The sequence below is a fragment of the Triticum urartu genome, chromosome 2, assembly GCF_003073215.2.
Source record: "Triticum urartu cultivar G1812 chromosome 2, Tu2.1, whole genome shotgun sequence".
Classification (NCBI taxonomy): Eukaryota; Viridiplantae; Streptophyta; class Magnoliopsida; order Poales; family Poaceae; genus Triticum; species Triticum urartu.
In genome coordinates this window covers 35,137,080-35,164,708 of record NC_053023.1, presented here as the reverse complement: position 1 = coordinate 35,164,708, position 27,629 = coordinate 35,137,080, and the positions used below count along the sequence as shown (strand labels likewise).

The following is a 27,629-nucleotide window of genomic DNA, read 5'->3' as shown; positions in this document are numbered from 1 at the left end:
CTCCAAGAATTTGAGAGGCGCGTTGCTTTTTCAGTAAACAGCAAGTCACAGTTCACACGATAGCCTTTGTTTAAGTCTCCAAATTCCAAAATGACACCGAAACAATATGGTCGCAGATTGCTAGCTTCATTAAAACTCATATATTTTTCTCTTTGGGTTTGGATCAGGGAAGTACATGGTTGAAGAGATTGGCCCCAATGCAAGGAAAGGAAACCCTCTACGCAATCCTCTACATGGTTGAAGAGAGTCGCCTGCAATTTCCTCTTCAGTTCCGCTTCTGGTTCCCCCTCCAAAGGAAACCCCCACCGATAAATATAATCCATTGCTTATTGCTGTAGTTTTTCTTTGCAAATATCAAATCTAGATCAGTTCATATATATGATACGGTGCAACACAAAGGATGAGAAATGCTGCTATTCTGATTCCCATTGGAGTGTCATCTTCTCATCTAACATAACATTCCCAGATCCAAGATGGAGTCTGGTATTTACATGCCACATGCTCATCTGTGTATATTCGCTACGCTCAAAGAGAAACTTCCTGACTGGTTGGAGCTGATCTACTCAATCTCTACTAGAGGCAGAGCTACTGCCTTCCTTGCTACTGCCGGTTGTGCCACTGCTACACTGTTCGTCTTCCATCCTCGGGAGACCCAGGCTTACAGGCCACAACGCTGACTGTGTTGGGTACCTCGCCAGCGGTCGCGCAATATGGTTGGCGGCCTCCTGATCTTCTGATGGTTCAAGGCCTTCGATATCAGACGCAGCATCTGGGAAGAGCTTAAGTTCCCGTGGTGGTGGTGGTGGTGCATAAGGGTGCTCCAGGATTGTTGTCTGTTGCAGAGGCTGCTGCAAGGGGAATACTGCGCTTGCGATGGTGGTCGGCTGCATTGGTTGCTGTGACGGGAAAACTGTGCCCGCAGGGTGAGGCGATCCAGCAGTAGCATGGCCCCAACCTGGGTTGCCTGCGGGAAGCGTCGCCAGCTCATTTTGTAGCTCCAGAATTTCATTGCGGAGCACACCGTTCTCATCCTGCAGCTCATTCCTCTCCATCGTAACCTGTTTGTGGCAGAATGAAGATGGGATAGTAAACAACCGCTCGAGTATGTAGGTATCATGTGATAAAATGCATTGCAGCAATTCTGGAATGATAATTTTGGCATTTGTCTCTTGCCTAGTTATCCTATGCATAAACGAAAAAATTGGCAGTCCGTAGGGTCATCAGATACCAATGATTATAAACCATCAAGTGCGGAAAAGAAGGGAAGCAAACACAATTATAGAAGCGACTTACATAATGGGATTCATTCTGCAGGGTGCTATTCTCCTTTCGGAGAGATTCTAATTGCGAAAGCAGGTCTCGAAGGATTCGAGTGGTGTCAGTCAATATACATGCCTTCCCATTGGTCTGCCTGTCTGCTTCTGCAAAATGATGTTGAATTCGATCAGAATAAACCCAATGCTTAATGTGGCAAATTTAGTTGAGTGGCATGAAAAATCCAAGACCAGTAAGATGCTGCTGACAAACAGGCAGTACACATTCACATTGTCTGAGGCTGCTTTACACCGTAAGTGAATGTCGAAGCTGAAGCTTGACGGATTGTAACAAGTTGTCAAGTTCATCCACGTTTTCATCAGCATAAACATTCATTGGGATCTACTATTACTAAGGAAATCCATTACACATACTGAACCCTACTATTCACTCAAAAACATTGGCTTGGACATGGATGATAACAACATGATGCAGATTCACACATGCCCACGCACGCTCAACTGTAACATCCCAAATAACCACAAGGAAAAGAAAACAACCCCCAAAATTCAGGAACAGGGTCACTGGAGCAATGCCGTGACAGAATTCAGAAACATGCACACCTACTCAACTCACCTAGCATTTCGTCAAGCTCGCTGAAGAGATCGTTGAGCAGGTCGCGCTTGTGCTTCTCCCTCTCGGCCTTGTGGATCATCCTCGGGGCCTTCTTCTTGCACTTGCCGTCGGTGACAGGCCTGCGCATCGAAAGGTGCTACATCAGCAGCAGTGGAGCACGGGCACAGCCCTCACGTGCGTCCATTTACTCCCGGCGTGCGTTCAGAGAATGAAAATAAACAGTAGAAGATCCATTGGCTGAATCCCCAAAACGAAACGAGATCTGGAGCCGCTCCAAAGCAAGAGGCCTCACCCGTGGACGAGCTTGTCGGCGGCGCCGGCGCTGGCGGCTGGGGCGGCGTCCCCCCTCGCGGCGGGCAGCATGGCGACCATGCCTTGCCCGGCCCCGCAGACGTCTGGAGATAGAAACCAAGAAACCGCCGCCGTCAGCCGTACGTATAAACCAGTCCCCAATCCAAACTCAAAGAGAAAAGATTGGAGGAGGCGGACGACGTAGTAGCTAGTACGTACCTCGAATGGACGGAGATTGGAGGAAAGGGGTTGCTGCCGCCTGGCTTCTCTGTCCTTGGTTAGCGCAATGGCGGAGAGTCGAGAAGAAGAAGAAGAAGAAAAGGGGCGGAGGGGCGCGTGGCGTGCCCGTTCCGTTGCGCGGGCGGTGGCGTGGCGATGAGGCGTGGGCCATGGGGTGTAGGGAGGGAGCCCACGTGTCTGTGGGGCGGGGTCGGGGAGAGAGGGGCACGCGAGGGCGCGTGGCTGGCACCGTGCCGTGCCCCCGCCTGGCGCGTGCCGCTGCGTGGCCATGGAGATTTCTTTCTGGCTGCGGCCGCACGGGAGGGGAGGAGGCGCGTGGTGCGCGCGTGGCCTCCGCGGGCTCGGGGTCGCCCCGTGCCACCGCCCGGTCTGCCTCGTGCCACCGGCTGCCCTACAACCGCCCCCTCTCTCGTACCGCCTCATCCGGCCCGTGCAATGCTGTCCGGTAAAGGAAAGACACCATATTTTCAATCGGAATCTCTATCTCTACTATCTAAAAGAAACGTAAAGTTCCTTCTCAAAAAAAAAAGAACGTAAAGTTCCGTTTCCCCTATTACGTCGTTCTTTCGTCCGACCCTCGTTGCGTTTCGTTCGCCCTCCCGGCTCCCGCACCCCTGGACGCCTCCTGTCCCACGTTAGTTTGTTTCCTCTTAGAACCTTTGATCAATTCCCCCCTCACTCATCTCCTGAATCCACGGGTTGATTCTATCTCCTGCCGATTTGGCTGCCGCCAGAGTCGCCGACACCGCGATGAGCGCAACCCACCACCTCTCCTTTCCATCTCACAAGCAGCAGGGGAGATTGGCAACGTTCTGAGGTCACGGACGCGGGCGTCCTAGGGAATGGACGTTGCCGTCCGGAGGAACTTGGCCCATGGCTTCGAGGAATAGTGTGGGCGAGACCTCCTGGCCTCCCATGGCCGTCGCCGCCGGGTAGTCTCGTCAGGCCCATACGCTGTCTATCCGGCCGCTGGCCACGCCCCGATCATCTCCTTCCCACTCAGTTCGTCCTCCCCTAGCATCTTACATCAATTCGTCCTCGCAGCGCCACCACCGTCTTCCCCTCATCCCCAATGAGACGCTGCTCCTGACCGTTGCGGTTCCCCAATCCGAGTTTCCCCCCAAAAAAACCTACATCTTGTTAGCCCCACCTTAGCAGAATGGAGGAGGCCAAGGTGGGAGGCATCGTTACGGCTTTCGGCGACTGAGTCGGTCGGCTGCGGCGGCTGCAGCAGGGAAGATGCTATCTGCCAACATCCTCTCGAGATCATGCGTGTAAGTTGCTTCATGTTCTATCTATCCTGTTTTTTTGCAGGAAATCCTTTTTTGTTTGTACGAATCTGATAGTTTTGAACTTTTGATAGTTGACACAGCACTCAAATGGCAAGCCCATGGGGCTCTCGTCAAGGGAATCATATCTGAAGCAGCGTCCAGATCTGATAGTTGATTAGGTGGGTCTTACTATGTCTGCTACATCGCTGCATGATATCCATATGAGGGAGGAATCACTGAAGAATGGTGAGCCACTCTTTCGTTGCTGGTGTCGAACGTTCAATTTATAAGTTATGAATTCTCTCTGTAGAGACAAAGAAAGAAAGTCATTCAGATGAGTACTGAATTCATTGTAGACAATTTGGAAGAACAGATCAGTACACGTTTAGTGAAATGGCTGTATGCCTCTGTGCATACGATTAAAGCACATATTTCTTCTCCAGTCTTATTTCATTATATGTATAATTTTTTGCTCTCATTTACCTTATGTCTTTTCAGACCGAACATTTTTCTTACTCATACCCAAGACACCAAATAGAAGGAAGTTGTAGCAGTTTAGAAGTCACAACAGTTGTCATGTCTAAACTAAATGCTAGCTATTTTGATATTCTTTTTGGTGGCCATACCCGATATGTTCTTCCGGTAAAAAAATGGGTATGCTCCTATCAGATCCAACCCTTTCGATGTCAAAAATAGTAATTTCATATTATTAGTTGCAGGCTTAATTTGACCTTCAATATGATTGTTCTGAGTGGACAACGCCCTTCTTGTAGCTTTCATTAGGCAATAGGAACCGTTGTTGCAAATAGAAACAGCCTGCAAATGTTTACTTAGCCTGTAAATTCAGAAAAGAGAAAAAAATGCACCTGTATACAAAATTCATTTTGCAGCAGCTTGAAAGTGACTAAGGACTTGGGGAGAACCATCGCTGCTACCAACCAAGGAGGACCACAGGAAAGGTAGAACACTACAGCTTGGTCCATGTTCGCCTGATCCTTGTTGTCCAAATCAATTTGCCATGGCTCATTAGTTGCACGGTTCTTCTAATCCGATGATTGGTGTGTTCTAATATAGGCAAATTGCAAGGATTACATTTGAGGGGTTATCAACACATGTAGGTTTTGTTTTTCTCTACAGCTTTAGGACAAAAACAAAAAAAAGAGCGATGATGATATACTAAGAAGGAGATGGCACACAATATTGATCAGTGTCTTTGTCTTTATTGCCTCGTGGCAACGCACCGGCATTGTCCTAGTCACTGTAAAATTCGACGTCAGATTTATAGCTCTTAGAGGATTCACGTCCGCTTTTGAGCCCGTTCATAAAAAACATGCGTGTGCACCCAGGCCGAGGACTCCATGTCAGTTCATCGAGTTAATTGCAAGGAACTATCACACTTTGACACGTTGTGACGAATCAGTACCACTAGTCATCTTTTTTTTATCATGCAGTGCCAACTCTAAGCCTAAGTGTTGCAAAACGGCCTGATTGCCTTATAAGCGCGTATTGACCACGTATCTGACCTACCGGGCCCATGCGTCAGGTGCCACGGTGGCTTACCCGCTCGCACACGCGCGGTCACTCGTCCCAGCCGGCTCGGTCGCACCAATTAGCTGGGCCGGGTCGAACCTGTACGCGACGAACCCTAGTTTCCTCTCAGGCGATGGCGGCGGCGACTCCCGGCGGCGACGACGGCGCGGGTGGGTATGGACACCTTCCTGGCCTCGGCCCCGATGACCACTTAGGTCTGGACGACGTCGACGCTCCAGTTCGTACTACTCCAGTGCAGAGGACGAGGATTTGGAGGAGGAGGCCGCGCTGTCCATGGAGGCCAGGGTGAAGCTGGCAGAGATATGGGTGGCCCACCCTAGCAATAGATGAAGATGATGGACATGAGCCACTGTCATTTGTTCTACCTAAAGGGAGAAAGAGTAGGGCCAAGAAAAGGAAACCAAGGATCTGGTACAATGACAAACTTGAGCAACCACATCAGCAGTTATATCTGTACATGTGCTTCAAGAATCAGCAACAATTCAAAGATGCTTTGTTGAGCTTGCACATCGCACAGGCCAGAGACTTCAGGTATCACAGAAATTCAGACCAAAGGATCATTGCCTATTGTAAGCAAGAGCACTACCAGTTTTGCATAGTTGCTGCAGTTATCAAAGGGGAGAAGACTTTTGCTATTAAGAAAATAAGGCTGGAGCACACTTGCCCTAGCAGCATTGAGACATCTAGGATTAGTGCCAAGTGGCTTGCAAAGACCTATGAGTCATTGTTCAGGTCTGATCCAACCACCAGCATACACACTCTGATTGACAACTGCAATGAGAAGTATGGTGTTGATGTGCCAAGGCACATGGCCTATAGGGCCAAAAACCTTGCTGTGGAAGCTGTGCTAGGAGAGCACAAGAAACAGTATCCCAGGCTTAGGGATTATGCTCAGACCATCATGGATACAAACCATGGTAGTAGAGTTTTAGTTGCAACAGTTACTCCAAAACCAACTACAAAAATACCATATTCAGGACCAAAGTTTCATACTATGTTCTTCTGCATAAATGGAGCAAGGGAGTGATTTCTCAATGCATGCAGACCATTCATTGGTTAGTAATGCTTTATAGTTCTTTCTCAATTGATGTAGTGGTGCTTTATAGTTCTTTATACTTAAATATATAGTTTAGTAATGCTTTGTAGAAGTTTAAATTGTTCTTTGGTTGCAACAACAGTTGTTGATGGATGCTTTATTAAGCTCACCACTGGTGCTCAAATCCTAGCTGCCACTGAAAGAGATGGGAATAATAATATTTTCCCACTTGCATTTGCTATTGTTGGACAAGAGGACACAGCTAACTGGTGTTGGTTTCTAGACGAACTAAAGATATGTCTAGGAGGAGAAGTTGGCAAATTTGGGCCTTATACTATCATGTCTGATAGACAGAAGATATGCATGCATCTTTCTGTTATGTTCTTGCTTTTATGTTCTTCTGCATTAGCATGTTATGTTCTAGATGTAGTAGTACAACAACTAAGTCTAGCATGCTATGTGAACAGGGGCTACTAAATGTAGTAAACCAAGTTTTTCCAAACTGTCATCAAAGATTTTGCCTTAGGCACCTTTATGAAAATTTCCAGAATGCTGGGTTTAGGGGGGAAGATCTTAAGAAATGCATGTATAATGCCAGCTATGCTTATAACCAGCACAACTTTAACATTGCCATGAATGACTTGAAAAATGAGAGTGAGGAAGCTTGGAAGTGGCTAAGTGGAATATCTAAGCACACATGGGCTAGGCATGCTTTTGACACTAACTGCAAGACAGACTTGGTTGTTAACAACCTGTCTGAGGTGTTCAACAAGTACATCCTAGATTTTAGGAAAAAACCTATTATGACCATGATTGATGGTATTAAGGACAAGCAGATGGTGAGGTGGCATAGAAACAGAGAGAGAGAGAAAACGCATCTCTGTGGGAGATCACACCACATTATGCTGAGAAGCTTGAGGAGGAAAAGGAAAGGGCCAGATTCTGCAAACCTATACAAGCTGGTGTAAATCTTTGGCAAGTGACCAGTGGGCAGCAAACACATGCTGTAAACTTGGAAGTTTATACATGTGGCTGCAGAAAGTGGGACCTGATTGGCATACCATGCAACCATGCAATATCAGCAATTAACAAGGCAAAAAGATTTCCAGAGGACCATGTCTGCAATTTCTTCAAAAAACCTTTTTACCTTGCTGCATATGAACCAATGATATATCCAGTTCCTGGTGAACATGATTGGACAAGGACAAGTGGACCAGACATAGAGCCACCCAAATTTCATGTGAAGAAGGGGAGAAGGAAAGAGAAGAGAATAAAGGGCAGATTTGAGGTTCCAAAACCAAATGACAGTTCAAGAATGGCCACTATAACATGCAGCAACTGTGGGCTCCAAGGCCATAGGTACACAAACTGCAAGCAACAGTTGCGACCAAAGTTGGCTATGAGGAAAATCAAGCATGTGGTAAACCCTTTTGAATTTTACTTGCTAATTGGTATTCTTTCCTTCTATGTTTTTTGTGCTAAACCTTTGTGACTAACTAGCATGGTTCCTTGTATGTTTAGGCACCTGCAAGATCAAGGAATGAAGATACTCCATCAGGATCACAACAGCCACCAACAAGATCTGCTAGTGCAAGATCTGCTACTGCAAGATCTGCTAGTGCAAGATCTGCTACTGCTAGATCTGCTAGTGCAAGATCTGCTACTGCTAGATCTGCTACTGCAAGATCTACTTCAAGATCTGCTAGAGTGTCAGCTAGTGCAAGTGCAAGATTTGCAAGGCCTTTCACTGCCCCAAGATTTGCTGCAGGAGCTTCATCTTCTGGTCCTTCTACTTCTGGTGCTCCTTCAAGTGTCCCAGGGAATTATACTCGCTCAATGTCATTCTTTACTGCCAGTGGCAACACTTGAGTGAGAGAATGTTGCTATTTTGGTCTGATGGAATACCAGAAGATGTGAACTAAGTTAGTTGTGCTACAAAACTGATGTATGTTCTAATGGAGTACTAAGTTGAGTCTGATGTGAACTAAGTTATTTGTGCTACAAACCATGTATTCTCTGGTCATTTGTGGACATATCATGCTCCTATCAACATATTATGCCTGCAATATCTGCAATATTTGGTCATTTGGCACTTGTGAACAACTCAATGCTTTTTGTGTTGTTCATTTGGCATTTGTGAAACAACTCAATGCTCATTTGGCACTTTTGAACAAACCAAATATAACTTGAGCATTAGCTAAATAACATAGCATACTGGAGTGCAACATAATCATAGATTCTTACGACCATAATTACTAGATTCTTACGACATTAGCTAAAGACCATAGCATAGTGGAGTTCAACATTGTTCACAACTACTACATCCATACATTACACTTAACTAAACCACCCTTCACAAAAGATTAGCAAAGCCTTTTATCAAAGCAACTTATATCATGATAGGTATGCTCTGCTTCATCTACCCAGATCATCTTCATCTACCTCATTCCTTCAAGATGTCATGGATCAATTTCAACTTCTCTTTGCTCTTCTCCAGCCCCCTTCTTGAACTGCACATTCTCTTCTGTTAGTTCTTTGACAGACTGGGTGAGCTCATCAACCTGAATCTTTAAATTGTTGTTGCCTTCAGCTAGCTTTTCCTTCTCTTTCAAATGATTCGTCTTCAGGTTCCTAATGACACTGCCTTGAGCCTCTACCAGGTTCATCAGCACTTTGTACTTCTCTTGCATCTTGAAGTTCTCTGCCTCTTTCTTCTCCATCTCATTCTTCATGGCAGCCACAACTGATGCAGTGGCAACGTCAGCTCTCTTCTCCTTAGCCTGCACATAGCTTAAATCCAACACCCTGTCCTCCTGGGCACTGAGAAGCTGATGGACATCTTCAACTAGTTTGTCATAGTTGGCATCCAGATTCCTTTTCTCTTCTTTAAGGTGGTGGATAGTAAGTGAACTTTCTAGGTTATCCTTCCTCATAGCAGTCTTGCTGTCTTCAAACATTTCCCAAAGCTTCAACAATGCATTTTGCATTGTGGGAGGCCACTCTGGGTCAACCCAAGCAAGGAAACCAAAATTGATAGCTTCCTGCAATATAGCGAACACTTATATTGTTACTCTCTGAAGAATTACCATTATGAAAGGGCACTTTTAAAAAATCAACTAACAACACAAGAACTACAACCTATACATGTGGCCAACTAAACAATGTTACTTCAGCTGCAACCTATACTGCCTCAATTAAAAATTAGCATCTACATTGCCTCAATCAACTAACAACACATGCCTACAGAACATGTTGCAGTGAGCTTCGGTACTAATAAATAACTAAACTATGAGCTTCTCCACCGCCAACTAAGCTGTTGCCCATACACACACACACTTATATATATTACAGTGAACATAAGCATCAAAAACATAATCATTGGAACTACTAATAAATAACTAAACCTTAAATATATTACACTGAACATAGCCAACTAAGCTATTGTAGTGAGCATATCATTAGCATCATGGATATTCAAAGAATTCATACTAACAACATTGCAATCATGCTCATCATTCAAAGATTTAGTGCCAAACATTTTATAGACTTCTTCTACTAGCACTTGAGCACAATTTTCCTTTCCATCATTCTCACGAAAGATATTAAAAAGATGAAGCGTATGAGGCAAACTCAATTCCATTTTTTGATTTTATTTTATAAACTAAACTAGTGATAAAACAAGAAACAAAAAGATTTGATTGCAAGATCTAAAGATATACCTTCAAGCACTCACCTCCCCGGCAACGGCGCCAGAAAAGAGCTTGATGTCTACTACACAACCTTCTTCTTGTAGACGTTGTTGGGCCTCCAAGTGCAGAGGTTTGTAGGACAGTAGAAAATTTCCCTCAAGTGGATGACCTAAGGTTTATCAATCCGTAGGAGGCGTAGGATGAAGATGGTCTCTCTCAAACAACCCTGCAACCAAATAACAGAGAGTCTCTTGTGTCCCCAACACACCAAATACAATGATAAATTGTATAGGTGCACTAGTTCGGCAAAGAGATGGTGATACAAGTGCAATATGGATGGTAGATATATGTTTTTGTAATATGAAAATATAAAAACAACAAGGTAACTAATGATAAAAGTGAGCACAAACGGTATTGCAATGCGTTGAAACAAGGCCTAGGGTGCATACTTTCACTAGTGCAAGTCCTCTCAACAATAATAACATAATTGGATCATATAACTATCCCTCAACATGCAATAAAGAGTCACTCCAAAGTCACTAATAGCGGAGAACAAACGAAGAGATTATGGTAGGGTACGAAACCACCTCAAAGTTATTCTTTCCAATCAATCCGTTGGGCTATTCCTATAAGTGTCACAAACAGCCCTAGAGTTCGTACTAGAATAACACCTTAAGACACAAATCAACCAAAACCCTAATGTCACCTAGATACTCCAATGTCACCTCAAGTATCCGTGGGTATGATTATACGATATGCATCACACAATCTTAGATTCATCTATTCAACCAACACATAGAACCTCAAAGAGTGCCCCAAAGTTTCTACCGAAGAGTCAAGACGAAAACGTGTGCCAACCCCTATGCATAGGTTCATGGGCGGAACCCGCAAGTTGATCACCAAAACATACATCAAGTGGATCAATAGAATACCCCATTGTCACCACAGGTATCCCACGCAAGACATACATCAAGTGTTCTCAAATCCTTAAAGACTCAATCTGATAAGATAACTTCAAAGGGAAAACTCAATCCATTACAAGAGAGTAGAGGGGGAGAAACATCATAATTCCTGCTCATCCTCGAGTAGGTAAATGATAAAACAGAATTTTTGATGTGGAATGCTACCTAACATATTTCTCTAAGTAATTCTCTTCATTTTGGCATGAATGTTCAGATCCATAAGATTCAAGACAAAAGTTTTATATTGACATAAAAATAATAATACTTCAAGCATACTAACTAAGCAATCATGTCTTCTCAAAATAACATGGCCAAAGAAAGCTATCCCTACAGAATCATATAGTCTGGCTATGCTCCATCTTCACCACACAAAGTATTTAAATCATGCACAACCCCGATGACAAGCCAAGCAATTGTTTCATACTTTTGATGTTCTCAAACCTTTTCAATCTTCACGCAATACATGAGCGTGAGCCATGGATATAGCACTATATGTGGAATAGAAGGGTGGTTGTGGAGAAGACAAAAAGGGAGAAGATAGTCTCACATCAACTAGGCGTATCAACGGGCTATGGAGATGCCCATCAATAGATATCAATGTGAGTGAGTAGGGATTGCCATGCAACAGATGCACTAGAGCTATAAGTGTATGAAAGCTCAAAAAGAAACTAAGTGGCTGTGCATCCAACTTGCTTGCTCACGAAGACCTAGGGCATTTTGAGGAAGCCCATCATTGGAATATACAAGCCAAATTCTATAATGAAAGATTCCCACTAGTATATGAAAGTGACAACATAGGAGACTCTCTATCATGAAGATCATGGTGCTACTTTGAAGCACAAGTGTGGTAAAAGGATCGTAGCATTGCCTCTTCTCTCTTTTTCTCTCGTTTTTTTATTTTTTTATTTGGGCCTTCTCTTTTTATGGCCTCTTTTTTTATTTGGGCTTCTTTGGCCTCTCTTTTTTTCGTCCGGAGTCTCATCCCAACTTGTGGGGGAATCATAGTCTCCATCATCCTTTCCTCACAGGGACAATGCTCTAATAATGATGATCATCACACTTTTATTTTCTTAGAACTCAAGAATTACAACTCGATACTTAGGACAAGATATGACTCTATATGAATGCCTCCGGCGGTGTACCGGGATGTGCAATGACTCATGAGTGACATGTATGAAAGAATTATGAACGGTGGCTTTGCCACAAATACGATGTCAACTACATGATCATGCAAAGCATTATGACAATGATGGAGCGTGTCATAATAACGGAACGGTGGAAAGTTGCATGGCAATATATCTTGGAATGGCTATGGAAATGCCATAATAGGTAGGTATGGTGGCTGTTTTGAGGAAGATATATGGTACCGGCGAAAGTTGCGCGGTACTAGAGAGGCTAGCAATGGTGGAAGGGTGAGAGTGCGTATAATCCATGGACTCAACATTAGTCATAAAGAACTCACATACTTATTGCAAAAATCTATTTGTTATCGAAACAAAGTACTACGCGCATGCTCCTAGGGGGATAGATTGGTAGGAAAAGACCATCGCTCATCCCCGACCGCCACTCATAAGGAGGACAATCAATAAACAAATCATGCTCCGACTTCATCACACAACGGTTCACCATACGTGCATGCTACGGGAATCATAAACTTTAACACACGTATCTCTCAAATTCACAACTACTCACTAGCATGACTCTAATATTACCATCCTCATATCTCAAAACAATCATCAAGTATCAAAATTCTCATAGTATTCAATGCACTTTATATGAAAGTTTTTATTATATCCCTCTTGGATGCCCATCATATTAGGACTAAATTCATAACCAAAGCAAATTACCATGCTGTTTAGGACTCTCAAAATAATATAAGTGACGCATGAGAGTTCATCTATTTCTATAAAATAAAACCACCACCGTGCTCTAAAACGATATAAGTGAAGTACTAGAGAAAATGACAAACTACTCCAAAAGATATTAGTGAAGTTCAATGAGTAGTCGAATAATGATGCAACTACGTGAAGACTCTCTAACATTTAATAATTTCAGATCTCAGTATTTTATTCAAACAGCAAGAAAAACAAAATAAAATAAAATGACGCTACAAGCAAAACACATATCATGTGCCGAATAAAAATATAGCTCCAAGTAAAGTTACCGATGAACGAAGACGAAAGAGGGGATGCCTTCCGGGGCATCCCCAAGCTTAGGCTCTATGTTGTCCTTGAATATTGCCTTGGGGTTCCTTGGGCATCCCCAAGCTTAGGCTCTTGCCACTCCTTATTCCATAGTCTATCGAATCTTTACCCAAAACTTGAAAACTTCACAACACAAAACTTAACAGAAAACTCGTAAGCTCCGTTAGCGAAAGAAAACAAAACACCACTTCAAGGTACTGTAATGAACTCATTCTTTATTTATATTGGTGTTAAACCTACTATATTCCAACTTCTATATGGTTTATAAACTATTTTACAAGCCATAGATTCATCAAAATAAGCAAACAACACACGAAAAACAGAATCTGTCAAAAACAGAACAGTCTGTAGTAATCTGTAACTAACACAAACTTCTGGAACCTCAAAAATTCTAAAATAAATTGCTGGACGTGAGGAATTTATCTATTAATCATCTTCAAAAAGAATTAACTAAATAGCACTCTCCAATAAAAAATGGCAGCAAATCTCATGAGCGCTAAAGTTTCTGTTTTTTACAGCATGATAGCAAAGACTTCACCCAAGTCTTCCCAAAGGTTCTACTTGGCACAAACACTAATTAAAACATAAAACCACATCTAAACAGAGGCTAGATTAATTATTTATTACTAAACAGGAACAAAAAGCAAGGAACAAAAATAAAGTTGGGTTGCCTCCCAACAAGCGCTATCGTTTAACGCCCCTAGCTAGGCATGTTGATTTCAATGATGCTCACATAAAGGATAAGAATTGAAACATAAAGAGAGAATGATGAAGAATATGACTAGCACATTTAAGTCTAACCCTCTTCCTATGCATAGGGATTTTGTGAGCAAACAACTTGTGGGAACAAGAATCAACTTGCATAGGGAGGTAAAACAAGCATAACTTCAAAACTTTAAGCACATAGAGAGGAAACTTGATATTATTGCAATTCCTACAAGCATATATTCCTCCCTCATAATAATTTTCAGTAGCATCATGAATTAATTCAACAATATAACCAGCACCTAAAGCATTCTTTTCATGATCTACAAGCATAGAAATTTTATTACTCTCCACATAAGGAAAATTCTTCTCATTCATAATAGTGGGAGCAAACTCAACAAAATAACTATCATGTGAAGCATAATCCAATTGAAAACTAAAATCATGATGACGAGTTTCATGTTTATCATTATTCTTTATAGCATACATGTCATCACAATAATCATCATAGATAGCAGCTTTGTTCTCATAATCAATTGGAACCTCTTTCGAAATAGTGGAATCATTACTAAATAAAGTCATGACCTCTCCAAATCCACTTTCATCAATATAATCATCATAAATAGGAGGCATGCTATCATCAAAATAAATTTGCTCATCAAGACTTGGGGAACAAAAAATATCATCTTCATCAAACATAGCATCCCCAAGCTTGTGGCTTTGCATATCATTAGCATCATGGATATTCAAAGAATTCATACTAACAACATTGCAATCATGCTCATCATTCAAAGATTTACTGCCAAACATTTTATAGACTTCTTCTTCTAGCACCTGAGCACAATTTTCCTTTCCATCATTGTCACGAAAGATATTAAAAAGATGAAGCGTATGAGGCAAACTCAATTCCATATTTTTTTGATTTTCTTTTATAAACTAAACTAGTAATAAAACAAGAAACAAAAAGATTCGATTGCAAGATCTAAAGATATACCTTCAAGCACTCAACTCCCCGGCAACGGCGCCAGAAAAGAGCTTGATGTCTACTACACAACCTTCTTCTTGTAGACATTGTTGGGCCTCCAAGTGCAGAGGTCTGTAGGACAGTAGCAAATTTCCCTCAAGTGGATGACCTAAGGTTTATCAATCCGTAGGAGGCGTAGGATGAAGATGGTCTCTCTCAAACAACCTTGCAACCAAATAACAGAGAGTCTCTTGTGTCCCCAACACACCCAATACAATGGTAAATTGTATAGGTGCACTCAAGGTTGTCAGAATCGTGATTTTGAATCGAATCGGAGCTCCGATGGTAGGATCGCAAATCGTAGAATCTTCACTATCAGGATCGTAGAAACGTAGATTCTAGAGACTAAAGTCGTAGAATCGGAGGGGTTAGTTTGGATCGTAAAGTCGTAGAATCGTACAATAGAATCGCGATTCTGACAACCTTGTGCACTAGTTCGGCGAAGAGATGGTGATACAAGTGCAATATGGATGGTAGATATATGTTTTTGTAATCTGAAAATATAAAAACAACAAGGTAACTAATGATAAAAGTGAGCACAAACGGTATTGCAATGCGTTGAACAAGGCCTAGGGTTCATACTTTCACTAGTGCAAGTCCTCTCAACAGTAATAACATAATTGGATCATATAACTATCCCTCAACATGCAACAAAGAGTCACTCCAAAGTCACTAATAGCGGAGAACAAACAAAGAGATTATGGTCGGGTATGAAACCACCTCAAAGTTATTCTTTACAATCAATCCGTTGGGCTATTCCTATAAGTGTCACAAACAGCCCTAGAGTTCGTACTAGAATAACACCTTAAGACACAAATCAACCAAAACCCTAATGTCACTGATACATCTCCAACGTATCTATAATTTTTGATTGCTCCATGCTATATTATCTACTGTTTTGAATGTTTATGGGCTTCATTATACACTTTTATATCATTTTTGGGACTAACCTATTAACCCAGAGCCCAGTGCCAGTTTCTGGTTTTACCCTGTTTTAGGGTTTCGAAGAAAAGGAAAATCAAACGGAGTCCAATTGACCTGAAACTTCACGGAACTCATTTTTGGAAGGAAAGAAGCCCAGAAGACTTGGAGTGCACGTCGGGGGATCCGCGAGGAGGTCACGAGGCAGGGGGCGCGCCCACCCCTCGGGCGCGCCCTCCATTCTCGTGGGCCCCTCGTGGCCCCCTGACGTACTTCTTCCGCCTATATATCTCCATATACCCTAAAAGCATCGAAGAGCACAATAGATCGGGAGTTCCGCCGCCAAAAGCCTCCGTAGCCACCGAAAGCCAATCTAGACCCGTTCCGGCACCCTGCCGGAGGGGGAATCCCTCTCTGGTGGCCATCTTCATCATCCCGGTGCTCTCCATGACGAGGAGGGAGTAGTTCTCCCTCGGGGCTGAGGGTATGTACCAGTAGCTATGTGTTTGATCTCTCTCTCTCTCTCTCGTGTTCTTGAGGTGATATGATCTTGATGTATCGCGAGCTTTGCTATTATATTTGGATCCTATGATGTTTCTTCCCCCCTCTACTCTCTTGTAATGGATTGAGTTTCCCCTTTGAAGTTATCTTATCGGATTGAGTCTTTAAAGATTTGAGAACACTTGATGTATGTCTTGCCGTGCGTATCTGTGGTGACAATGGGATACCACGTGATTCACTTGATGTATGTTTTGGTGATCAACTTGCGGGTTCCGCCCATGAACCTATGCATAGGGGTTGGCACACGTTTTTGTCGTGATTCTCCGGTAGAACTTTGGGGCACTCTTTGAGGTCCTATGTGTTGGTTGAATAGATGAATCTGAGAGTGTGTGATGCATATCGTATAATCATACCCACAGATACTTGAGGTGACATTGGAGTATCTAGGTGACATTAGGGTTTTGGTTGATTTGTGTCTTAAGGTGTTATTCTAGTACGAACTCTAGGGCTGTTTGTGACACTTATAGGAATAGCCCAACGGATTGATTGGAAAGAATAACTTTGACGTGGTTTCGTACCCTACCATAATCTCTTCGTTCGTTCTCCGCTATTAGTGACTTTGGAGTGACTCTTTGTTGCATGTTGAGGGATAGTTATATGATCCAATTATGTTATTATTGTTGAGAGGACTTATACTAGTGAAAGTATGAACCCTAGGCCTTATTTCCACGCATTGCAATACCGTTTACGCTCACTTTTACCATTAGTTACCTTGCTGTTTTTATAATTTCAGATTACAAATACCTTTATCTACTATCCATATTGCACTTGTATCACCATCTCTTCGCCGAACTAGTGTACCTATACAATTTACCATTGTATTGGGTGTGTTGGGGACACAAGAGACTCTTTGTTATTTGGTTGCAGGGTTGCTTGAGAGAGACCATCTTCATCCTACGCCTCCTACGGATTGATAAACGTTAGGTCATCCACTTGAGGGAAATTTGCTGCTGTCCTACAAACCTCTGCACTTGGAGGCCCAACAAAGTCTACAAGAAGAAGGTTGTGTAGTAGACATCAGTCACCTAGATACTCCAATGTCACCTCAAGTATCCGTGGGTATGATTATACGATATGCATCACACAATCTCAGATTCGTCTATTCAAACAACACATAGAACCTCAAAGAGTGCCCCAAAGTTTCTACCGAAGAGTCAAGACGAAAATGTGTGCCAACCCCTATGCATAGGTTCATGGGCGGAACCCACAAGTTGATCACCAAAACATACATCAAGTGGATCAATAGAATACCCCATTGTCACCACGGGTATCCCACGCAAGACATACATCAAGTGTTCTCAAATCCTTAAAGACTCAATCCGATAATATAACTTCAAAGGGAAAACTCAATCCATTACAAGAGAGTAGAGGGGGAGAAACATCATAAAATCCAACTATAATAGCAAAGCTCGCGATACATCAAGATCGTGCCACCTCAAGAACACGAGAGAGAGAGAGATCAAACACATAGCTACTGGTACATACCCTCAACCCCGAGGGAGAACTACTCCCTCCTCGTCATGGAGAGCGCCGGGATGATGAAGATGGCCACCGGAGAGGGATTGCCCCCTCCGGTAGGGTGCCGGAACGGGTCTAGATTAGTTTTCGGTGGCTACGGAGGCTTATGGCGGCGGAACTCCCGATCTATTCTGATCCCCGAAGTTTTTAGGGTATATGGGTATATATGGGAGGAAGAAGTACGTCGGTGGACCTCCGGGCTATACACGAGGCAGGGGGGCGTGCCCCTACCCTCGTGGGCTGCCCGGGTCTCTCCTGGTCCAACTCCGATACTCCGTGGGCTTCTTCTGGTCCAAAAATGAGTTCCGTGAAGTTTCAGGTCAATTGGACTCCGTTTGATTTTCCTTTTCTGCGATACTCTAAAACAAGGAAAAACAGAAACTGGCACTGGGCTTTGGGTTAATAGGTTAGTCCCAAAAATAATATAAAAGTGCATAATAAAGCCCATAAACACTCAAAACAGATAATATAATAGCATGGAACAATAAAAAATTATAGATACGTTGGAGACGTATCAAGAAGCAGGGATTTGTAGAGGTGCCAGAGCTCGATTTTGAAATAGAGACGAATAATATTTTGAGCGGTATACTTTCATTGTCCCAAAAAGTAAGCGGGAAAAAAGAGGCAAATAGAGAAAGAGAGGGAGGATAGAGAGAGAGGGCGAATAAAACGGCAAGGGTGAAGTGGGGGAGAGGAAAACGAGAGGCAAATGGCAAATAATGTAATGCGGGAGATAAGGGTATGTGATGGGTACTTGGTATATTGACTTTTGCGTAGACCTCCCCAACAACGGCGCCAGAAATCCTTCTTGCTACCTCTTGAGCACTTTGTTGGTTTTCCCCGAAGAGGAAGGGATGATGCAACAAAGTAGCGTAAGTATTTTCCTCAGTTTTTGAGAACCAAGGTATCAATCCAGTAGGAGGCTACGCGCCAGTCCCTTATACCCGCACAAAACAAATAAATCCTCGCAACCAACGCGATAAGGGGTTGTCAATCCCTACACGGCCACTTACGAGAGTGAGATCTAATAGATATGATAAGACAATATTTTTGGTATTTTTATGATAAAGATGCAAAGTAAAATAAAAGCAAAGTAAAAGCAAAGGAAATTGTTGGGGAACATAGCAGAATTTTAAAATTTTCTACACATCACCAAGATCAGTCTATGGAGTCATCTAGCAATGAGGGAGAGGAGTGCATCTACATACCCTTGTAGATCACGAGCGGAAGCGTTCAAGAGAACAGGGTTGAGGGAGTCGTACTCGTTGTGATCCAAATCACCGAAGATCCTAGTGCCGAACGGATGGCACCTCCGCGTTCAACACACGTACAGTTGGGGAAGACATCTCCTCCTTCTTGATCCAACAAGGGGAAGGAGAGGTTGATGGAGATCCAGCAGCACGACGGCGTGGTGGTGGAAGCAGCGGTGATCTCGGCAGGGCTTCGCCAAGCTCCAACAAGAGGGAGTGGTGTTACGAGGGGAGAGGGAGGCGCCAGGGACTTGGGTGCGGCTGCCCTCCCTCCCCCCCACTATATATAGGGCCCCTAGGGGGGCGCCGTCCCTAGGAGATCCCATCTCCAAGGGGGGGCGGCGGCCAAGGGGGGACTTGCCCCCCAAGTCAGGTGGGGCGCCCCCACCCCTAGGGTTTCCAACCCTATGTTGGGGAACGTAGTAATTTCAAAATTTTCCTACGCACACGCAAGATCATGGTGATGCATAGCAACGAGAGGGGAGAGTGTTGTCTACGTACCCTCGTAGACCGGCAACGGAAGCGTTGACACAACGTAGAGGAAGTAGTCGTACGTCTTCCCGATCCGACCGATCCAAGTACCGAACGTACGGCACCTCTGAGTTCTGCACACGTTCAACTCGGTGACGTCCCTCGAGCTCCGATCCAGCAAAACATTGAGGGAGAGTTTCGTCAGCACGACGGCGTGATGACGGTGATGATGTTCTACCGACGCAGGGCTTCACCTAAGCACCACTACGATATGACCGAGGTGGAATATGGTGGAAGGGGGCACCGCACATGGCTAAGGAACGATCACGAAGATCAACTTGTGTGTCATGGGGTGCCCCCTTGCCCCCGTATATAAAGGAGGGAGAGGGGGAGGTGCGGCTGGCCCTAGGGGTGCGCCTGGAGGAGTCCTACTCTTGCCTTGTTGGAAAAGGAAGGGGGAAGGGAGAAAGAGGAAAGGGGGGCGCCGCCCCCCCTTCCTTGTCCTATTCGGACTAGGGGGGCGGCCTGCCCTGGCCGGCCCTCCTCTTCACCCTTATGGCCCATGTAGGCCCAATAACCCCCGGGGGGGGGGGGTTCCGGTAACCCCCCGGTACTCCGGTAAAATCCCGATTTCACCCGGAACGTTTCCGATATCCAAATATAGGCTTCCAATATATCAATCTTTATGCCTCGACCATTTCGAGACTCCTCGTCATGTCCGTGATCACATCCGGGACTCTGAACAACCTTTGATACATCAAAACACAAAAACCCTAATTACGATCATCACCGAACTTTAAGCGTGCGGACCCTACGGGTTCGAGAACTATGTAGACATGACCGAGACACGTCTCCGGTCAATAACCAATAGCGGAACCTGGATGCTCATATTGGCTTCTACATATTCTACGAAGATCTTTATCGGTCAGACCGCATAACAACATACGTTGTTCCCTTTGTCATCGGTATGTTACTTGCCCGAAATTCGAACGTCGGTATCTTAATACCTAGTTCAATCTCGTTACCGGCAAGTCTCTTTACTTGTTCTGTAATACATCATCCCGCAACTAACTTATTAGTTGCAATGCTTGCAAGGCTTGAGTGATGTGCATTACCGAGAGGGCCCAGAGATACCTCTCCGACAATCAGAGTGACAAATCCTAATCTCGAAATACGCCAACCCAATAAGTACCTTCAGAGACACCTGTAGAGCACCTTTATAATCACCCAGTTACGTTGTGACATTTGGTAGCACACAAAGTGTTCCTCCGGTAAACGGGAGTTGCATAATCTCATAGTCATATGAACATGTATAAGTTATGAAGAAAGCAATAGCAACAAACTAAACGATCAAGTGCTAAGCTAATGGAATGGGTCAAGTCAATCACATCATTCTCCTAATGATGTGATCTAGTTAATCAAATGACAACTCATGTCTATGGTTAGGAAACATAACCATCTTTGATCAACGAGCTAGTCAAGTAGAGGCATACTAGTGACACTCTGTTTGTCTATGTATTCACACATGTATTATGTTTCCGATTAATACAATTCTAGCATGGATAATAAACATTTATCATGATATAAGTAAATAAATAATAAATTTATTATTGCCTCTAGGGCATATTTCCTTCAGTCTCCCACTTGCACTAGAGTCATTAATCTAGTTCACATCGCCATGTGATTTAATACCAATAGTTCACATCACCATGTGATTAACACCCATAGTTCACATCGACATGTGACTGACACCCAAAGGGTTTACTAGAGTCAATAATCTAGTTCACATCGCTATGTGATTAACACCCAAAGAGTACTAAGGTGTGATCATGTTTTGCTTGTGAGAGAAGTTTAGTGAACGGGTCTGCCACATTCAGATCCATAAGTATTTTGCAAATTTCTATGTCAACAATGCTCTGCACGGAGCTACTCTAGCTAATTGCTCCCACTTTCAATATGTATCCAGATTGAGATTTAGAGTCATCTGGATCAGTGTCAAAATTTGCATCGAAATAACCCTTTACGACGAACCTTTTTGTCACCTCCATAATCGAGAAACATATCCTTATTCTGCTAAGGATAATTTTGACCGCTGTCTAGTGATCTACTCCTAGATCACTATTGTACTCCCTTGCCAAACTCAGGGCAGGGTATACAATAGGTCTGGTACACAGCATGGCATACTTTACAGAACCTATGGCTGAGGCATAGGGAATGACTTTCATTTTCACTCTATCTTCTGCCGTGGTCGGGTTTTTGAGTCTTACTCAACTTCACACCTTGTAACACAGGCAAGAACTCCTTCTTTGACTGTTCCATTTTGAACTACTTCAAAATCTTGTCAAGGTATGTACTCATTGAAAAACTTATCAAGTGTCTTGATCTATCTCTATAGATCTTGATGCTCAATATGTAAGCAGCTTTACCGAGGTCTTTCTTTGAAAAACTTCTTTCAAACATTCCTTTATGCTTTGCGGAATAATTCTACACTATCTCCGATCAACAATATGTCATTCACATATACTTATCAGAAATGTTGTAGTGCTCCCACTCACTTTCTTGTAAATACAAGCTTCACCGCAAGTCTGTATAAAACTATATGCTTTGATCAACTTATCAAAGCGTATATTCCAACTCCAAGATGCTTGCACCAGTCCGTAGATGGATCGCTGGAGCTTGCATATTTTGTTAGTACCTTTAGGATTGACAAAACCTTCTGGTTGCATCCTATACAACTCTTCTTTAATAAATCCATTAAGGAATGCAGTTTTGTTTATCCATTTGCCAGATTTCATGAACTGCGGCAATTGCTAACATGATTCGGACAGACTTAAGCATAGATACGAGTGAGAAACTCTCATCGTGGTCAACACCTTGAACTTGTCGGAAACCTTTTTGCGACAATTCTAGCTTTGTAGATAGTAACACTACTATCAGCGTCCGTCTTCCTCTTGAAGATCCATTTATTTTCTATGGCTTGCTGATCATCGGGCAAGTCAACCAAAGTCCACACTTTGTTCTCATACATGGATCCCATCTCAAATTTTATGGCTTCAAGCCATTTCACGGAATCTGGGCTCATCATCCCTTCCTCATAGGTCGTAGGTTCGTCATGGTCATGACCTCCAGAACAGGATTACCGTACCACTCTAGTGCGGATCTCACTCTGGTTTACCTATGAGGTCCGGTAGTAACTTGATCTGAAGTTACATGATCATCATCATTAGCTTCCTCACTAATTGGTGTAGTAGTCACAAGAACAGATTTCTATGATGAACTACTTTCCAATAAGGGAGCAGGTACAGTTACCTCATCAAGTTCTACTTTCCTCCCACTCACTTCTTTCGAGAGAAGCTCCTTCTCTAGAAAGGATCTATTCTCAGCAACAAATTTGCCTTTGGATCTGTGATAGAAGGTGTACCCAACAATTTCATTTGGGTATCCTATGAAGATGTACTTCTCCGATTTGGGTTCAAGCTTATCAGTTTGAAACTTTTTCACATAAGCATCGCCGCCCCAAACTTTAAGAAATGGCAACTTTGGTTTCTTGCCAAACCACAGTTCATAAGGAGTCATCTCAACAGATTTCTATGGTGCTCTATTTAACGTGAATGTAGCTGTCTCTAATGCATAACCCCAAAACGATAGTGGTAAATCGGTAAGAGACATCATAGATTGCACTATATCAAATAAAGTACGGTTATGACGTTCCGACACACCATTACGCTGTGGTGTTCCAGGTGGCATGAGTTTGTGAAACTATTCCACATTGTTTTAATTGAAGACCAAACTCGTAACTCAAATATTCGCCTCTGCGATCAGATCGTAGAAACTTTATTTTCTTGTTACGTTGATTTTCTACTTCACTCTGAAATTCTTTGAACTTTTCAAATGTTTCAAACTTATGTTTCTTTAAGTAGATATACCCATATCTGCTCAAATCATCTGTGAAGGTCAGAAAATAACGATACCCGCCGCGAGCCTCAACACTCATCGGACCTCATACATCAGTATGTATTATATCCAGTAAGTCAGTTGCTCGCTCCATTGTTCTAGAGAACGGAGTCTTAGTCATCTTTGCCCATGAGGCATGGTTCGCAAGCATCAACTGATTCATAATCAAGTGATTCCAGAAGCCCATCAGCATGGATTTTCTTCATGCGCTTTACACCAATATGACCTAAACGACAGTGCCACAAATAAGTTGCATTATCATTATTAACTTTGCATCTTTTGGCTTCAATATTATGAATATGTGTATCACTACGATCGGGATTCAACAAACCATTTTCATTGGGTGTATAACCATAGAAGGTTTTATTCATGTAAACAGAATAACAATTATTCTTAACTTAAATGAATAACCGTATTGCAATAAACATGATCAAATCATATTCATGCTCAACGCAAACACCAAATAACACTTATTTAGGTTCAACACTAATCCCGAAAGTATAGGGAGTGTGCGATGATGATCATATCATTCTTGGAACTATTTCCAACACACATCGTCACTTCACCCTTAACTAGTCTCTGTTCATTCTGCAACTCTTATTTTAAGTTACTACTCTTAGCAACTGAACTAGTATCAAATACCGAGGGGTTGCTATAAACACTAGTAAAGTACACATCAATAACATGTAAATCCAATATACCTTTGTTCACCTCGCCGTCCTTCTGAAGGAAATATGCCCTAGAGGCAATAATAAAGTTATTATTTATTTCCTTATAATCATGATAAATGTTTATTATTCATGCTAGAATTGTATTAACCGGAAACATAATACATGTGTGAATACATAGACAAACAAAGTGTCACTAGTATGCCTCTACTTGACTAGCTCGTTAATCAAAGATGGTTATGTTTCCTGACCATGAACGAAGTGTTGTTCTTTGATTAACGAGGTCACATCATTAGTTGAATGATCTGATTGACATGACCCATTCCATTAGCTTAGCACCCGATCGTTTAGTATGTTGCTATTGCTTTCTTCATGACATATACATGTTCCTATGACTATGAGATTATGCAACTCCCGTTTACCGGAGGAACACTTTGGGTACTACCAAATGTCACAACGTAATTGGGTGATTATAAAGGAGTACTATAGGTGTCTCCAAAGGTACATGTTGGGTTGGCGTATTTCAAGATTAGGATTTGTCACTCCGATTGTCGGAGAGGTATCTCTGGGCCCTCTCGGTAATGCACATCACATAAGCCTTGCAAGCATTACAACTAATATGTTAGTTGTGAGATGATGTATTACGGAACGAGTAAAGAGACTTGCCGGTAACGAGATTGAACTAGGTATTGGATACCGACGATCGAATCTCGGGCAAGTAACATACCGATGACAAAGGGAACAACATATGTAGTTATGCGGTCTAACCGATAAAGATCTTCATAGAATATGTAGGAGCCAATATGGGCATCCAGGTCCCGCTATTGGTTATTGACCGGAGACGTGTCTCGGTCATGTCTACATTGTTCTCGAACCCGTAGGGTCCGCACGCTTAAGGTTACGATGACAGTTATATTATGAGTTTATGCATTTTGATGTACCGAAGGTTGTTCGGAGTCCCGGATGTGATCACGGACATGACGAGGAGTCTCGAAATGGTTGAGACGTAAAGATTGATATATTGGAAGCCTATGTTTGGATATCGGAAGTGTTCCGGGTGAAATCGGGATTTTACCGGAGTACCGGGAGGTTACCGGAACCCCCCGGGAACCATATGGGCCTAGATGGGCTTTAGTGGAAAGGAGAAAGGGGCAGCCCAAAGTGGCTGCGCGCCTCCCCCCTCCCCCTAGTCCTATTAGGACAAGGAGAGGTGGCCGGCCCCCCTTCTCTCTCTTTCCCCCTTGGGAATCCTATTTGGAATAGGATTGGGGGGGAGTCCTACTCCCGGTAGGAGTAGGACTCCTCCTGCGCCTCCATAGGGCTAGCCGCACCCCTCCCCCTTGGCTCCTTTATATACGGAGGCAGGGGGCACCTCTAGACACACAAGTTGATCCACGTGATCTATTCCTTAGCCGTGTGCGGTGCCCCCTGCCACCATATTCCTCAATAATACTGTAGCGGAGTTTAGGCGAAGCCCTGCTGCTGTAGTTCATCAAGATCGTCACCACGCCGTCGTGCTGACGGAACTCTTCCCCGACACTTTGCTGGATCGGAGTCCGGGGATCGTCATTGAGCTGAACGTGTGCTCGAACTCGGAGGTGCCGTAGTTTCGGTGCTTGATCAGTTGGATCGTGAAGACGTACGACTACTTCCTCTACGTCATGTCAGCGCTTCCGCAGTCGGTCTGCGTTGGGTACGTAGACAACACTCTCCCCTCTCGTTGCTATGCATCACATGATCTTGCGTGTGCGTAGGAAATTTTTTGAAATTACTACGAAACCCAACACCTTCTTATCCGCCAAATACTTGGGGCAGTTCCGCTTCTAGTGACCAGTCCCTTTGCAGTAGAAGCACTCAGTCTCAGGCTTAGGTCCAAACTTGGGATTCTTCACTTGAGCAGCAACTTGCTTGCCGTTCTTCTTGAAGTTCCCTTTCTTCCCTTTGCCCTTTTTGAAACTAGTGGTCTTTGTCAACCATCAACACTTGATGCTTTTCTTGATTTCTACCTTCATCGATTTCAGCATCACGAAGAGGTTGGGAATTACTTTTTTCATCCCTTGCATATTATAGTTCATCACTAAGTTCTAGTAACTCGGTGATAGTGACTAGAGAACTTTGTCAATTACTCTCTTATCTGGAAGATTAACTCCCACTTGATTCAAGCAATTGTAGTGCTCAGACAATCTGAGCACATGCTCACTGGTTGAGCTATTCTCCTCCATCTTGTAGGCAAAGTACTGTCAGAGGACTCATACCTCTCGACACGGGCATGAGTATGAAATACCAATTTCAACTCTTGGAACATCTTATATGCTCCATGGTGTTCAAAACGTCTTTGAAGCCCCGATTCTAAGCCGTTAAGCATGGTGCACTAAACTATCAAGTAGTCATCATATTGAGCTAGCCAAACGTTCATAACGTTTGCATCTGCTCCTGCAATAGGTCAGTTACCTATCGGTGCATCAAGGACATAATTCTTCTGTGCAGCAATGAGGATAATCCTCAGATCACGGATCCAATCCGCATCATTGCTACTAACATTTCTCAACTTAGTTTTCTCTAGGAACATATAAAAATTAAATGGGGAGCAACATCGCGAGCTATTGATCTACAACACAGATATGCTAATACTACCAGGACTAAGTTCATGATAAATTAAAGTTCAATTAATCATATTACTTAAGAACTCCCACTTAGATAGACATCCCTCTAATCATCTAAGTGATCACGTGATCCAAATCAACTAAACCATAACCGATCATCACGTGAAATGGAATAGCTTTCAATGGTGAACATCATTATGTTGATCATATCTACTATATGATTCACGCTTGACCTTTCGGTCTCAGTGTTCCGAGGCCATATCTGCATATGCTAGGCTCGTCAAGTTTAACCTGAGTATTCTGCGTGTGCAAAACTGGCTTGCACCCGTTGTAGATGGACGTAGAGCTTATCACACCCGATCATCACGTGGTGTCTGGGCACGACGAACTTTGGCAACGGTGCATACTCAGGGAGAACACTTTTATCTTGAAATTTAGTGAGAGATCATCTTATAATGCTGCCGTCAAACAAAGCAAGATAAGATGCACAAAAGATAAACATCACATGCAATCAATATAAGTGATATGATATGGCCATCATCATCTTGTGCTTGTGATCTCCATCTCCGAAGCACCGTCATGATCACCATCGTCACCGGCGCGACACCTTGATCACCATCGTAGCATCGTTGTCGTCTCGCCAATCTTATGCTTCCACGACTATCGCTACCGCTTAGTGATAAAGTAAAGCATTACAGCGTAATTGCATTGCATACAATAAAGCGACAACCATATGGCTCCTGCCAGTTGCCGATAACTCGGTTACAAAACATGATCATCTCATACAATAAAATTTAGCATCATGTCTTGACCATATCAC

At 43.2% G+C, this 27,629-nt stretch overlaps 2 protein-coding genes across 2 annotated transcripts; one reads left to right on the top strand and one right to left on the bottom strand.

The window, feature by feature from the left end:
* Nucleotides 1–352: 352 nt before the first annotated feature.
* On the bottom strand, nucleotides 353–2,587 carry LOC125535459 (protein IRON-RELATED TRANSCRIPTION FACTOR 3-like). The gene is made up of 5 exons (XM_048698507.1): nucleotides 2,401–2,587; nucleotides 2,183–2,285; nucleotides 1,891–2,009; nucleotides 1,294–1,421; nucleotides 353–1,058 (listed from the first exon to the last, which is right to left on the bottom strand). Exons 1-5 carry the CDS (start codon nucleotides 2,570–2,572, stop codon nucleotides 564–566), a joined length of 1,017 nt encoding a protein of 338 aa, XP_048554464.1. The 5' UTR covers nucleotides 2,573–2,587; the 3' UTR covers nucleotides 353–563.
* Nucleotides 2,588–7,134: 4,547 nt separating this feature from the next.
* Nucleotides 7,135–8,325, top strand: LOC125535460 (ataxin-2 homolog). Its single transcript, XM_048698508.1, has 2 exons — nucleotides 7,135–7,699; nucleotides 7,801–8,325. Exons 1-2 carry the CDS (start codon nucleotides 7,445–7,447, stop codon nucleotides 8,146–8,148), a joined length of 603 nt encoding a protein of 200 aa, XP_048554465.1. The 5' UTR covers nucleotides 7,135–7,444; the 3' UTR covers nucleotides 8,149–8,325.
* The last annotated feature ends 19,304 nt before the right edge of the window (nucleotides 8,326–27,629 follow it).

Excerpts from the sequence above, each read along its gene's own strand:
- LOC125535459 (XM_048698507.1), bottom strand. The coding sequence starts at position 2,572 with ATGGCCCACGCCTCATCGCCACGCCACCGCCCGCGCAACGGAACGGGC. Across the intron at positions 2,286-2,400 it reads CCAATCTCCGTCCATTCGAG|ACGTCTGCGGGGCCGGGCAA; the intron begins GTACGTACTAGC and ends TTCTATCTCCAG. Across the intron at positions 2,010-2,182 it reads GCCGACAAGCTCGTCCACGG|GCCTGTCACCGACGGCAAGT; the intron begins GTGAGGCCTCTT and ends TTCGATGCGCAG.
- LOC125535460 (XM_048698508.1), top strand. The coding sequence starts at position 7,445 with ATGATATATCCAGTTCCTGGTGAACATGATTGGACAAGGACAAGTGGA. Across the intron at positions 7,700-7,800 it reads TGAGGAAAATCAAGCATGTG|GCACCTGCAAGATCAAGGAA; the intron begins GTAAACCCTTTT and ends TTGTATGTTTAG.